At 38.4% G+C, this 15,502-nt stretch overlaps 2 protein-coding genes across 2 annotated transcripts; both read right to left on the minus strand.

The window, feature by feature from the left end:
* Nucleotides 1-174: 174 nt before the first annotated feature.
* Nucleotides 175-2,357, minus strand: LOC145481208 (BTB/POZ domain-containing protein 6-like). The gene has a single exon (XM_081459639.1). It carries the CDS (start codon nucleotides 1,710-1,712, stop codon nucleotides 684-686), a length of 1,029 nt encoding a protein of 342 aa, XP_081315765.1. The 5' UTR covers nucleotides 1,713-2,357; the 3' UTR covers nucleotides 175-683.
* Nucleotides 2,358-3,907: 1,550 nt separating this feature from the next.
* LOC145481210 (RNA polymerase II subunit A C-terminal domain phosphatase SSU72-like) lies at nucleotides 3,908-15,452 on the minus strand. The gene is made up of 5 exons (XM_081459642.1): nucleotides 15,196-15,452; nucleotides 14,911-15,054; nucleotides 6,884-7,023; nucleotides 6,270-6,388; nucleotides 3,908-5,575 (listed from the first exon to the last, which is right to left on the minus strand). Exons 1-5 carry the CDS (start codon nucleotides 15,291-15,293, stop codon nucleotides 5,474-5,476), a joined length of 603 nt encoding a protein of 200 aa, XP_081315768.1. The 5' UTR covers nucleotides 15,294-15,452; the 3' UTR covers nucleotides 3,908-5,473.
* Nucleotides 15,453-15,502: the final 50 nt, after the last annotated feature.

Genomic DNA, 15,502 nt, shown 5'->3' on the forward strand with positions numbered 1-15,502 from the left:
TACTACACTCTGAGTACAATCCGTGAATGTTATTTGAACATGTGTCTAATAACCATCCATTATGATTACTTTGAAACAGTTCATCATTGTTAGTTGTTGAAACATCTTTATTTCTTCAAATAGGTCAAAGTTTCTTTATGCATAAAAGATAAAAAGCGAAGTATTATTTTACATATAAGCTTTAAAATGAGAAAAAGTAGTAACAAAGTTCTTTAAATTACTGGATGAGGGTGAAAAATTACTTGATATCATATGCTTACAAAGAAAATACTATGAATCCATAAACAAAGGGCTAAGATCAGCTTACAAGGACAGCCAGGTACTACCATGCCCTAAATGTCCAGTCTTATGCAATTATCAGGAATCTAAGACTTTAAAAAAACTCCATAACCAAGCTAAGAATCTATAACAGAACACTTTCATGCAGCCTGCAAGAGAAGAGGCCTATAACACTTTTAATTAATGTAACTTCCCTGTAAGACAAAGTTGAAATATCAGTTATTTCACTATGGTAAACAGAAACTGTGGAAATTGTCCCAGTCTGGGACTGGTACCATTTTTGTCTCCTGTGGCCTCCTTAAAATTGAATGTTACACCTGAGCACTCAAGGGAAGCAACACCATTTTCTCCACACCATGATGGAGGCCCAGATATGGCTGATCTTACACAATGTGAAACTTCGTTTAGAATAACAACTGGCTTGTCAAACAAAACCATAAAACCATCATAATGCAGAGCATTGTCATTAATACTACTGGATGCAAATGTGCCTGACTTACAAGATCTGGGAAAGAATTTGCAGCATCTCTAGCAGTCAGGTAAGGATGTTGAGAAATCTTCACATCGACAGTGTATTTGTTATCTTGGCTTCCAAACAAGCAAATTCCATGCAACTTGATAGACTTGGACACAGAGAAAACTAAACCATCTTGCAAATCAGGGTCATAAAACCATCCACTCTCCTGCACTGAGCCAAACCTGCAACAACGATGAGCATTACCAACTCTTATAGTCTCTGGAAATCGTACTGGAGATGTTAACACTGCACTGTGATATTTCATCACATCATAGACCTCCTTTGATGTCAAAATGTCACTGTCAAGGACAACTGCTACAAACTCCCTCTGCTCCATTATAGGGAAGCGTATTGCCTTTACAATGCGTTCTCCAAGAATTCTTCTTTTCACAGTTCCATCAGCTACTAATTCTTGTCTTTCACATTCCTTTGTTGCCCACTTGTCAACTGCCTTGAACAATTCCACTTCTTTTATCATTAGTGTATCTCTCTCGACCAAAGCTTCAAGCACAGACTTCTCAATCGTAATGAAACTACTCGATTTTACTGCGTCTTCAGCACATTTATCAACCGCGCACCAACACTTTTCCATAAGCCTTTTCTCCTCAAAAATTCGAGAACAATCCATCATACTAAACACATTTGAACCATCCAAGATCTGTCCCAGATATTCAATACATTTATCCACAAGTGCGGGAACAAGAGACTTTTTGGCCAAGTATAACACTCGCATGACATTATTCGGGTTGAAATTCACTTTGTCGCTGTACAGAAAACGAAACAATTCCAGTAGACTTTCGTATTCACAATCCACAACATCAATGGAATCTCTCTTCTCCGCCAGCTCACCGTAAAACATGGCAAAAAATACAGGACTTCCAATTGAAAGCACGAATTTGTGTGCGGGAATAACCATTTTACTTTTCTTTACACTGCACCGATCGTCATTTTCACCAGACGACGTTTGACCACAAAGTTCACATCGCTTAAAAGTTCGTTGTTAAAAAGACAAGCGCTTCTCTCCCTTATGGTGGGACGTAGAGCTTGCCAGTTGTCCCCTACAACATTCTTAATGGAAGACATCGTCGTTTTGGCAAAGATCGACAGAATATCCTCTTAAGTCTGAAGTAATGAGGCTTGCTGTTCGCTTGCAGAAGTAAAACCGAAATCCGTTAGGCGTTGTACGTTTTGGAGGAGGTCTGGAAACGAATCTAGAGCGATTGACTTCTGAGGTGACATCTGAGGCCCGGGTAGGGGGTGTTGGTGGGGACTCCAATATGAAAGGACGGGGGGTGCTCGTCGGAAATTTTGAAAAGAATCCCTAAGAGGTACCAAGATCCTGTTTTGTGGGCGTGCCTTGAAATTTTTTTCTCCCCTAAGTATAAGAGGTACCAATTCTTACATAACACATTATCTCCTGTCATATTTTTTCTGCTCAATACCCTAAAAAGTACCACAAAAGCTCCTGCTGTGGACCTTTCGAGGCTGAACACTCAAAGAGGTAACAAAACCGCTTTTTTTAACCCCGAAAACCCTGCCCTATTTAATATTAGATCCCCCCCCCCCCTGCCCCACCGGATCTGAGGACCATCTGAGGTGAGCTGTTGACTTGTGGACGTTGAGACATTGCGCGAAGCGTTGAACCTGAACAAGTACAAAATTAACAGAGCTGAGGTTACTAGGTAAGGGACGGACAGGGCGGTGGAGGGGTGCAATTTCCTGAAAATAAAAATCCTGCACAGCTTAAAAAAAGAAGAAGAAAGGAGCCGGGAGCTACCGGTGGGGAGGAGTAGGAGGGGGGAGGGGGGAATCGAGCTAGCCTGACTCAAAAAAAAATATTGCACAAGCCATTGTCCACCGAAAAAAAATCATGCACAACCGTAGGTGAGAAAAAAAAAATTCGCGTCCCAGAAAATAAAATTGCGAGATCCTGAGGGCGACGCGCTTCTCGCGGTTAGGGACTACTCGCAGTCTGTCGAGATTCGAGATAAAAAAAACCCTGCATCTTCTTGAAATGCCCAACTTCTGAGACAGACGAGGAAAGGATTAAGGCAGCGAAATACGAGATACAAAATCCTCCAACTTGTCGCGCAACATTGTTTCGTTGCAAGTTTTGTGTCGATGTTTCGCGTTTTTCACCTTGCGTGATCAACTTGTCGCGCAATTAAAACACTTGTAACGGGTTGAAGAAAATTGTTGCGAAAAGTAGAGCGCGGGTCTACTTTGAGCAACAAATTTTGGCTTTGTTGCTCGTTTTTCATCATACTCACAATTTGTTACCCAATAAATTTGCTCGTGTTGCACGACAAGTTGAGGGTTTCTGTATCTCGTAAGAATTTCGCCGACTTTAATAGGAAGCAAATTTTCGCGCAAAAATGCGCGCGAATCTAAAACGTCACATCCGTGTTTACACACACTCATCTAAACGCATCTATCTACCAATGAGAGCGCGCGTAGTATCTCAATTATTTTATGATTGGTCTCCTTACGGGAATTATAAGACAAAAGAATCTCAGAAAACTTACAATTTTAGGCAGAATTAACATTTTAATATATCGAGAATTTCGGAAATTCAAACCGGAATTTTTGGTCGAATGGTACGCACCCTACGCTTACATTGCAAGTTGAAGTTCAATCCATCACGAGTGCTTTATTAAAACTGAAAAACATTTTGTCGTTCGCCTTATTTTAACCCGCGAGCAGGGTCCTATTTTTTCAGGTGTAGTGCGAACTGCCAAGTCGGCTGAAATCGCAGGAAAACCAGAAACTTGTTTTCAGGTCCCGCTAATTTCACCCGGCGGGCACATACAAAACACTTAACGTTGCACTATAAAATACAGTGCAGTAGCCAGTAAAAACTGGCCAACCAAGTCACCTGCCTCAATCATTTTTTTCGTTTTTGTTGTTGTTATTGCTTTTTTTTTTTGAAAGGGGAAAGTAAAACACTGCTAGCAAATAAATAAACAAACAAACAAACAAACAAATAACATTAACAGTACATTGCCCCAGTCACAACTTTTTTTCTGGTCACAGCCCTGAAATGAGACTTAGGGAGAGATGGCAGGTGGCTGTATGACCTGCATTCCCAGCTAAAATAAATCTCAGCAACGATTTTGTACACAAAATACTTTTTATTTTCCTTTTAAGGATTCAATCAATAAAAAGCAGATCAAAAAAAGCTTTACAAGAACGAGCTGACACACATTAACTTTACACATTTTCACTTTTGACTAAGTCATTCACACATTTTTGACTCCACATCTAGCAGTGGGAATCAAGAGCGTTTTTGCCACATGTACAACAAAATACTAAGACCACTTTCAGTGGCAAAAAAATTGCAAGAAACAAAGCCCAAGATCCCAGAAATATTTTAAAGGGTTGCATGGATGTTAGTTGTAACTCCCATCAACACTGTCTCTGGCAAACATGTAAAATAACTACACACCTTCAAGAAGGAAAAAAAATGCCATATATTTAAGAAAGTCCCTTTGACACATGACGCACCCCTGCCAAAATATTGGGCCAAGTATATTATTGACAAACACCCTAAAGTATTTTATAAATGCAGACACACTGCAACTGACATACTAAATACTACTGTTAACATTAGTTGCAGTTATTACTACATCCTTGTTGCTTTCTCTGCCTGCTCCACAGACTCCATATTGTAACCGTCCTGGAGTTGAAAGTTAAAAGTTCATACAGACATTATATCAGCTAGACTACTTCAGACAAAAATACAGTTAAGTATCTAACCAGTGGACAGAGAAAATCCTTATTGAGGTAGGGTTACTATTATTATTGAAAATTTTGGTGGAAATCCCAATTTCTAGAGCCCTGAATTTTTTCGAGACCTCCCAACGAAGCAAACCAAAGGTTGTTTTCCTTGGATGTTTCACTGTAATGTTAATTTGACCCAAATAACTCGAGCTCTCTCTTCTGTTTCCCCTTGAAGTTCAAGATATTGGGTTTCCAAAGTTTAGGAGTGATTGATATAAACTTCTTGTTTGTGTTTCATCTGACAATCTGGGTGGATTTGTAATATTTTTGTACATACAAAAAGCATAAAAAATATTCAAGCCAATTTAGAGAAACAATATAATGAACAGATTAAACTGTTCCTAAAGTTGGGCCATACAGGTTTATATTAATTACATACAGCATTTAAATAATATAATTTAAATTATTCTAACTTGTGTTGATTTGAGTGGTGTCACAAAGTCTCTAAACAATACTGTAATTCTAATTGGTTCAAAAGTTCCCTCTAATTGATTGTTAAGATATTAGGGATCATTATGGGAAAGTCTTGGGAGGATCAGGTTATTACTCCACTGATTTACTTGCATAAGCATCTAATTCTCTTGCAAGTTATGTGTTAACACCCATGTTACACATCTTCATGTTACCTACAGTATTCCATTCCTTCAAGCTCTTTCTGCCCCCATTTTTCTCCCAACCATTTCCTACAAAATTACCCACTTGTCTCCCAACTACTTTCAAGCTGTTTTAATTTGTCCCTGCCAATTCCTAGGGTTTTAACAGCTAAGTGCATAGACTGACCTATATTGCATTTTCAACTTAGGGTACCTTGGAATAACCAGAATATCACAAAATCACAAATATCTATTTACACTTAAGGTGAAATAAAATATATCTATTTGTACAAATATTCAATATTTAGTAGAAAGCTACTGTATGAAGTAGAGTTCTTGTCCATTTTTTTTCCAGTTTGTGAAGAACTTCATCAATTTCATTTTCTAAGTCGTCTAGGCCTTCAATCTAAAAGAAAGCAGACAGATTAATATGGATGAACATTGTAAGAAAATGGTTTCTTTGCAAGAAGTATTTTGTTCTACTTTCAAATCTAACAATAATTAGCGTTTCATGGTCCTGACAAGTTGTATGCGCCTAGATTTTTCTACCTTTAACATATTCAAGTGGCTCCATAGTGTAAGCATTTATAGTGTAAACACGCCAGCGTTATGTTTTGAAAGTTGACTTTTGCATTCACTTTTACTCCCAGTCCACTCAAACCTACTTCAAACTGTATAATGATTTTACCACCATGGTTGTTAACTGCCCAAACAAATAAATTAGTTCTCCAGTGTTTGCAAAGAAGGAAGACAGAGAGGAAGGCCTATGGAAACTTAGAGAATTGTGGAGAGGAAAAAGGGGGAGTTCGGATTCAAAGGCTGGCTGGATGCTTGTACATGTGCTAAGAACCAAGAAGTTTGGTGAGCGAGAATGCAAAGCCCTATTTCCCGTGTAGGGAAAAGGTGATGATGATGATGATGACAACGACAAGGTTTAGATCCACCATATTGAAAAAGATAGTGACTGGTACATTTTTTTGGTAGAATTTATTATGTCACCTGTATCTATATATACATTTAATACATAAACTTAATGCCTGATAACCCAACCAACAGTATACATGTATAGCATGTTCAACTGTATTAGAATTTGTACTTACAGCTTGACACATTTCACATATATGAAAGGCCCCTACTGTTGCTTCTTCATGGTTATCCTGAATATCCAAGTTTATCACATGCACTGGTGAGTAGCTTTGGGAACCTCTTGACTCCAGGTCTGATTGAAAAAACGAAAATTAATGTCCATTCATGCTACTACAGTTGTGACAATTAAAGTCTGGAGCACAGCCTTTGAAGAAAGTGTTTGGTTACAATGCACATGCAACAAAAGACCATCTCTTTTACAAGCTCACAGGAACTTCAAAACATGGACTAAATAATATTACCTACAGTCATTAATATCAGACAGATATATAACCAAGTAGGCTCCCAGAGGGAGGCTATACACTAGGGACTTCATCAAACGGGCCTGCTAAATCCCACAGGGTAGGAGACCCAGGTATCCCTGTTTAAACAAACATCTTTCAAAAGGTTGCAGCATTCTCAAGACAAATAGCACTGATAAAACAGATCATCTTCTGTAATTTGTGGCAATTATTTAAGCCTTCAACAGACATTCTGGTTTTTTTCCTCATACTCTTCATATTTCTGGCAACTGTTGACAGTTTTGTTTGATTAATTAAACAATACAATAAATAACAGGGATACTTACACTCAATAACCTGGTCATATACCCTCTCCTCAACTGTGACAACAAGATCAAACTCTTCTTCAGTTTCTTGGAATCTCTCAGGGTGTGCTTTTATTCTTCTGTTTCTGTCCAACATATGGAGGATTCCATTTTGTTTATATCTAATAGGCTTCAAGTTAAGGATTGTTTCATGGTTTTGAGCATGAAGATGCTGTATGTAATAAACATAATATTATATAATATCCAAAAATGTACGATATCCAATCAAATCACACATTGTCCGCCCAACTAATGCAGGCAAAACTTTTTTTAACCATCACACTTAATAAGATTACTTGTGATCCTCCAAGACTGTAGTTTATACTGCTAGACCCAAGGGTGAAGAATGAATGATGTTTTTAATCTATTAGTAAATAGTATCCACCCGCTTCTAAGGTGGATATAGGGGTGTTTCGTTGAGCCCCCTAAATTCAAAATAAGGGGCATTACAACACTCCGATGTGCCCTCGGAAAGATGGAAATCCCATCTCCAAGGACATCAATAACTTTAAAAATTTTCTGGGGGAAGAGGCTCCCAGAACCTTCTACAAAGGAATGCCTTTGGTGGTCTGTATCTCAAACCCCTTTCCTTAAAATGTTTTATCTGCCCCAGCTCTTCCAGCATCTCATTTCCTTAATGGAATACTGGACTTCAACCCCAATTTTACCAAGCAGAAAGCGAAAGAGATTTTGAAGGGGATTCTACACATATTTACTGACTACAGAATGAACGTAGCCAACACAAATATTGCTCTAAATCACCAACTTTCAGTATCTCACCACCTTAATATTTTACCCGTTCTAAAGGCTGAGCAAGGATCACCTGGTGCACATATCCTGCTGCACATCATGTGCAACTCTACTAACCTTGTTTTGCCAAGAGATTGCAAGTGCTAATCTGAACACCACCACATTACTGTTCAACTATCTTATGTGCAAAGAAGAACTCAACTGAAACTCCCTACTACAGCCAATTTAGAACCTGTTATGCAAAGGTCGCCACTGTATAGAGCCTGGGTAAAGTGGTGTGGAGTCAGGACACAAAATGCCATTTTTGGATGTTTGAGGCATACAACTGTACAATTATTGTCAAGGGAAATGGTCTCTTGTTTAGTCAATTTTTAGGCTTGTCATGCAACACAGTGTGACAGTGTTGAATGACAGCTGCTTATTAACCTGTCAGTAGCAGTGGGATTTACCACTTTTGAAATTTTAGAAGTTCCATAACAAATTCTGGCAAGATAAATATTACTCAATCCTAATCTTGGTAACCATTTTTCTTCCAAGGCAAAGTAGAAGTTTCTACTTTCAAAGCAAAAATGACAAACAAAAACATTGCCAATAAATTTAGTGGAAAAATTCTAGTCAATGTCTTTCAATTGAATGCTCAGATACACTATGTCTCACCCTTGCAATCAATTATGCATCTCTCCACCCTTAGGGAACAAGAATCTTTTTTGGTGGTAAATTAAGCCTGCAGTCAGCAGTTTTCATTAAACTGCCCCTAAGCAACATACCATCTTTACTATCTCTTGGAAATTACAAAAAAAGACAATTTTGGCATTTCCAAACTCTGTTTTTATTTGGGTTTTGTAAACATGCCCCACTTTAATAAAAGTGAAGTAATTTGGTAGATGAATAAATAATGAAGAAGAGTCAGGACATTAGGAAGCACACAAGTCTCTCATAGAAGGAAAAAAATAACTAAAACAAACTTGCATTTATCAAGTAGCATAAAAAAATCCACGGAAAGAACAAAATAATGCAATCCAAAACATTAACAATGAGTCGACTGCTTTAAAAGCAATTAAAATACACAAAACAAAACACAAAAAAATGGACTGGGTTGTATACACAGTGCTTAGTACATTTCTATATAGCAGCAAATGCAGAATAAGACATACCCTTTCCATGGTAAACAAGTTATGGCCATTTTCTTAATGCAAAGGTTACTATAGCAACAGTAAGGCCCATTGGAAATATCCACAATAATGATTCTATTTCTAAACAAGTGCAGTGACTCCTTTTTCCTATTATTAACTTCCATTATCAAGTAATTGTGCAAGAGCAACTTTTGACAGTCCTACAAAATGCAGGGAAGGTGTTCAGGACCTCTTTCAAAAATTAAAGGTGGCGCTGAACTTTCCACCACAAATTCAAATTCAGGGACTTCATTAAGGGCCAGGCACCGGGAAAATTGACCGGCTGTGAGGACGATTTTGCCTGCCTGGCTTGATCACCTAGAGAAAAGTTTTATTACAAATATGTCATTCAAAAAGTTTTACCCGTCTGTGAAAACCAGTTGCCCTCCTGCTGTAAAAGTTAACGAAACCTCTGCAAATTGGTTAACCTTTGCAAAGATTAATCTTGACATGTTAGCTGCAAGTCAACAACCAATTTTGAGGTATTGACACATTGTAAATCCGCCTAAGAACACTTTCACTGGTTAATTACCCATTAACAGAATAAATTAACGCTGGAACTTAACAGATGATCGACTGACAAAACATCATTTGCATAATTTCCCTACCCCTATAACTCCTTCTAGCCATGCTGTCACTAGTCAAAAATGGGACCACAGAAGTTGTTTTTAAGTTATAAGTAAAGCTAACATTGAGGGACAAACATTTTCAACAGCCCCAGCAAAATAACTTGGATGGCAATGGTATCATATAGAGTCAGTCTCAAGGAGAAGTGATAAAACTTGATCCAGATGAAAAGGTAAACTTTACAGTTAATTTTAAATTCAGACCACTCTTTAGCTCTAAATTACTTAAAAGCCATGAGTCCACACACGGGGAAGGGTCTTGTAGGAGTGGGGATACTTTGCAACATGCTATGGTCAGTGGTCCTAGTGCCACCTTTCAATTGTGCCAATAACAGCCTGGCCAAGAACAGTGAGAGAAGTTCAAAACATTAACATTGAAGGATGCAGCCTTCTATCAAAATTCCTAGATGACTTGCAATCCAGCTTTTTGCATAGCACGCCTCGTGTCCACTTTAATGACTACCAAAACGAGAATGTCCTTTGCATGTTACCAAGACCTGCATTGAGTTATCTGTGACAAAACTATGAACGGAGTTCCAATGACAGGTGACAAGATCACTCGCCAGATAATTTGGAAGGTTGCTCTGTAGACACACATGCTGAAAGGTTTGGGGCTGTTACACGACTATAAGGGCTTCCTTTTGATGAAATGGAGGGCTTGGTAATGCTGGGAGTTGTTCAGTCATTCAATTCAGACTACTCAGAGAAAACTACAGCTTTGTGGCAACATGTACTCTGCAGTAAAGTGTCTTGAAAGGACAAAGACAAGCCCTTGCTTCTCCCTTTGCCTAGTGGCAAATCCTAATGAATCCTAGGTGATAAGACCACATGCCACATCCTGGAGGTGATAGGACCACATGCCAGAAAATTTGGAAAGCAGCTCTGTAGACACACATGCTGAAAGGTTTGGGGCCGTAACATGACTATAAGGGCTTCCTCTGGATGGAATGGACAGCTTGGTAATGCTGGGAGTTGTTCCGTCATTCAATTCAGTCTGCTCTTAGAAAACTACAGCTTTGTAGCAGCACATGTTGTACTCTGCAGTAAACTGTCTTGGAAGGACAAAGACAAGCCCTCGCTTCTCTCTTTGCCTAGTGGTGACTCTTTTCAGAACTTCCGAGGCAACGTAATGGTAATCTGGCATCAAACCTTACATACCCAAACATTGTGACGCTGCATGCCTATAGCATTTACCGGTACTTACAGAGCAAATCAACAGTTAGTCTAGATTTGAATGTTGTATAACAAGAAACACATCAGCTGCGAGGAATAAACTACCAATAATAACCACAATTCTCTCCATGACTGACTGCAGCAGAATTGTTTCAAAGGTCAAATTACCAGTCTGTGCTCTTCAGATTTACACGGTAACATAAAACTATTGAACGGCTTTAAACAGGCCCTCCCTTCCCAAGGTGTCAAAAATAAACCTTTCTAGAGTGGAAGGGGGTAAGCATCAGCAAAACAGCAATCACTGACAAACTAAGGCGACACGGGACATGATAACCACGTGCAATATTGCCATAATTAAGTAATATTGATGTTCGCCATTTAGAAACTTATTTTGTCACTTTCCTTTTCCACATTGTTCTGGCTGAATTTCCATTGCTGGCAAGCCACACCCACCCCATATAAGGCATTGGGAGGTCAAAATGCATAAGAAACTAACAAATTATCTGGAAATATCATGTTTGAAATAAATTAAAAAGTACACCCTTTAATGAACCAAGTTAAAAAAGGCACAAGTCACCAGACTTTGTTCGTCGAGGTAGGGTGACCCTAGGGATGAGCAACTTACTTTCGAACTGGGCAACTGCACTTTTGGTTTTGTACCATCCATAATTTTCTGGTCTCAAGGGAACCTTGCAGTTGATGAATATGCTTTAACACATATCAACACACCTCACCAGGATGGCATTGATCTGTTTACAGAAGCGACTGAGTATTGTCTCAGTTTTGAAAGGCCCACGAAGATGTATTCTTTCATTTCTAGATCTAGTATATCACAAGTTCTTCAATATAGCCTTTTAGGGATTAGCTGAACAAAGAAAGCAAATTATCCCAGACACAAATGTTTCGAAGGTTACAAAAAAATACAAATTCCTGAGAAAATTTTGAAGGTTCTCTGTGGGCTTCCCATGACTACAAAAACCTTTAAAAAAAATTAAGGTAGCTGTATCACAACAGCCTCACCCCCAGGCTAAATTTATCGTGAGATTTGCATACTTATTACAAAATGCTGTAGTTTTATTGGCCAAAGAACACTTATTTTACACAAAGCAATACAGCCTGAGCAGAATTAACTTCCTAACCTGACCATGTAGTATTGCTTATTTCCAGGCAAGGACACAAAACTATTTCAGCTTGATTGCTTCTTAAGGGTCTAGATCACTTCAAAGTTTACCAATCCACTTGCAGAATGGCACAGAAACTACAGAAATGCGAAAACTTAAGACATGTCATGTGCTGCCACCTGCTATCAACTTCTTCCTAACAAGGGCCAGCAGTTGATGAGTACATTAATTTTCCTCAGTTGTTTTCAAGTCTCGGTGAAATGTCCCAGCAGAGCCGAGAAAATAAGGTTCAAGTTGTTTGTCAACGTATAAAAAACTTAAAATTTAACAAGTATTACCTATCCCATTGAAATACAATGAACTTGTGAAATTTTTTTGACACCTATATGGCACAACAAAGTTTTTGACTGGCCAGTCATGGTTCTCCCAATATGCCTAACTGTAAAGTCTTCACAACAACTAGAGGTGCATTTCAAACAGTTCTCTGACTCCCCTATTGCCAGGTAAGCAAACAGAGATTGGACTTCTAATTGGCAGACACTTGCTACTTAAATTTGTAGGCCATTTTGTCCCAAATGGAAAGAGAAATTTCTCCAATGTGGTAGCTCTAGTGGCTTTGTCAATGCCAGACCCATCTAGTGTCTTTGGCCAGATCGTTGCAGCTTGCACTTCAGTCAAAAAATGTGAGTTTTCATTTTAAGATTTCACTGCACAGTCACCCTAACAGACAAAATTTCCATTGTTAAATCACTTATTGCAAAAGAGCATGATTTCTCTTTATTTAGACACCTATATCCTCTTTGTACAAAAGCAACTCAACAGAGTTGACCTGCCTCAGTGTCTGGTCTTACTAGTTCACCAACTATTTTAACAAGTCATCCAATGGGGTTTCTGGCAGATTGTTTTGTTTTTTTGGGAAAACAGTTTGAACACAAATTGAAAAGTAAAAATTACCAATGCATTTCAAAGTTGAACAATCAAGTTAGGTAGTTATGCTGTGTAGAAAATTGGGCTAATTGACAGAGCAATGATCACTTAATCTCTGTGATAAACTTAAAATTATTTCTACCCTATTTATAGAAATATGCAGAAAATGGACATATGAAGAAAATTCAGTATCCAAAACTGCTAACCTTTTGGCCCTCTACAGATGACCCAGACAAAGCTCACACTGTTTAGTCTAGCTATTTGCAATTGCCTCACTATTATACATTTTAAGTGAATTTGAATAAAATGAAGACAATGAAATTCAGTTTAGAATTTTTTTCCAGATACTTTGAAAATAGAATATGCAGTCTTTCATTTGGTAACCCTCTTGATAGTAAGATAATTAAAATGCAACAGAGATTGGCAGGTGGGCAAATGATAACACCCATTGTCTTGATGACTAGTGTACAAGATATCAATGTAAAATGCTGTGCAGCACCCCAAAGCGTACAGAAATAACAAATGTGGAATGCAGAGTGTAACAAAGCTTGTTAATTCCTCTTTGTAATGTTCTTTCCCCACAAAACCATTGAACTGGATTGTTGAGAGGGATGTTGAGTGGTCTGTTTGTAATTTTGCCCCAAGCACCTCCCAAGATCTTGCAGTGGAAGGGCAAAAAGGAATAATAATGCAGAAGTCCCATTTAGTTCATGGTCAAAATGTTTCGTACTGCTCTTGAATTCCGCCACATCTTCAATCAGGAGAAGAGTCTGAGTGCTTCTTTACATAATTTTCATCTCAGCATGGACAAATCATCATGAAGATCAGTCTATTGTGGTTGCTGGTCTCGTTTGATTTGAAATGGGCAGTAAATACTCATTTGACTGTTACTTCATTCCTTTACTGTGACAAATCAGCTTCAATGTCTTCATGAAGTGTTCAAAAGGAACCTCTACACTGTTCATTGGCCACTCACTTGCTGGGTAAAGTGACCACCACTGAATGCGCTCCGCAAAATGTTTGATTGCAATTTTAAGGGTCATTTCCATATCACATGTAGGAACCAGGTTCATGTATTAACGAGGAATGACTTGTTTGGGGCTGACCAGACTAATAGTGCACAACGACTTCCACAAGAGTTTTTGTTACAAGACACAAATCAGGGTTCCCTGAATGAGAATTCTAAACAAAAGCCAATCTCAGTTGATACCCAGTATTTATCTAAGTTTGTTTGCAGTTTCAAGCATGCAGCGCTTTCTAAGGGCCTGATCTTTTTTATCTTCACTGCTCCAGGAAAGGGCAGGTACAACAGTCATGGGATTATTTCTGGAATGAATACTTGGAAATAATGACATATTTATTGTTAGGAAAAGTAGTCCTTTTCAAAGGTGACCAGTCCATTTGCCTTTGCTTTTCTCAAAAAAATTGCACAAAAGTTTGTGTTTCAGCGCATATTTTTTGAAACACAAAGGAGGTTTGTGTGATTTCTAAATTTTGGGGTTTAAAAAGGCATAGCCACACCGCAGGAGGAATATTAAAAAGAAGATGTTGGAGGAGCTGGTAGGGGATATTGATTCGGCAGGTTATTTCACTAGTAACACAGTGATCCATACTAAAGATTTATTGACACAAATGCTTTTTTCAAGCAAAATTTCACACTAAAATGTGTCTCAGGAAACAGTTTTACCTTTGCCACAATCAGATCCATTTCTTCTTTCAATCCCGTCTAACATTGTCGAAGTCTGCCTCAACTATGTAAAGCACTGTGCACCCTGATCACATTAATTTTTAATTACTTTTACATAAGCGGTGAGATCATCATGAAAGTTCATTTCATTCTTCAAAATGGTCACACAGGCTTTACACTTTGAGCTGGGACATTCTGGTCAACTTCTTAGTGGGGAGCTGCAAAGAAATAATATTCATATTCTTGTGACGACGCGTTGGCGTCAATCGCGTTCTCCAACCCAACTTACTTACGTCAAATATATTGCCTTCTTGTTACCTACGAAAGCAAAATCCAACCAAACTTGGCTATTACAAGGCTAAATGGAATTTACCCGTGCTTTCCAATTCCCTGTTTTCTAAAATAGAAAATGATTTACCAAAGGGAACTGTTTGAGCGTGTCGTACGTGATGGTATGCAAATAGAATCTGAGCAAATTTCTATTACCGGATTACCGCCTGTTTGCTACTCTTGGATAGCAACAACGCTTAAACTTCGAAAATCGACTGGATACAGTTGTGGGTCTCTTTTCAGTAAATCTTTGTACATTTCATCGTAGGTTGTTTCAAACGAATAAATGTTTGGTCGATCCGGTGCTGGTCCAGGCAGCTTCACTTGCACTCCAGAACCAAAGGATTTCACGTTGAAACCGCGCTTGCTGAAACAAAAGAAACGAAATAACATTCCTACCGTTTTTCTTCCCTTAAGAACACGAAACAAACGAAAGTAAATCGTCGTTTCTAAACACCTAGACGGTATATCGTCTCTCCAAACGCTTTCCAAGATGTAAACGTTTTACCTTAAGAAATTATGCGCTTCCATACTGCGGTTTTGGTTGCTGGAGCAAACAACGGCGATTCGTAACTTTTGAACCATAATTCTCAGGTTCAGAGGCATCAATGGTGACACAATTAACAAACTATCGAAAACTGGGATAAATACTAAGGCAAATACTATATTATACCAGAAAAAAACCTTTCGTAGAGTTCGATGGAAATGGATTTTCCTTCGCGAAAGTTACTCAACACCCAACAAAGATGGACTCCTCGGAAAAACTAACGACGCAATAAAACTGACGTCATAAAGAGATAATTGGTCAATCACTA

This window comes from Orbicella franksi, chromosome 3 (genome assembly GCF_964199315.1).
Source record: "Orbicella franksi chromosome 3, jaOrbFran1.1, whole genome shotgun sequence".
In the NCBI taxonomy this organism is placed as follows: domain Eukaryota; kingdom Metazoa; phylum Cnidaria; class Anthozoa; order Scleractinia; family Merulinidae; genus Orbicella; species Orbicella franksi.

Bases quoted from the DNA above. Each gene is read 5' to 3' on its own strand.
- LOC145481208 (XM_081459639.1), bottom strand. From the start codon at position 1,712: ATGGTTATTCCCGCACACAAATTCGTGCTTTCAATTGGAAGTCCTGTA.
- LOC145481210 (XM_081459642.1), bottom strand. From the start codon at position 15,293: ATGCCTCTGAACCTGAGAATTATGGTTCAAAAGTTACGAATCGCCGTT. The intron at 7,024-14,910 runs GTATCCAGTCGA...GAAGCCTATTAG, and splicing joins CTGAAAAGAGACCCACAACT to ATATAAACAAAATGGAATCC. The intron at 5,576-6,269 runs GTAAGTACAAAT...GCTTTCTTTTAG, and splicing joins TATGTGAAATGTGTCAAGCT to ATTGAAGGCCTAGACGACTT.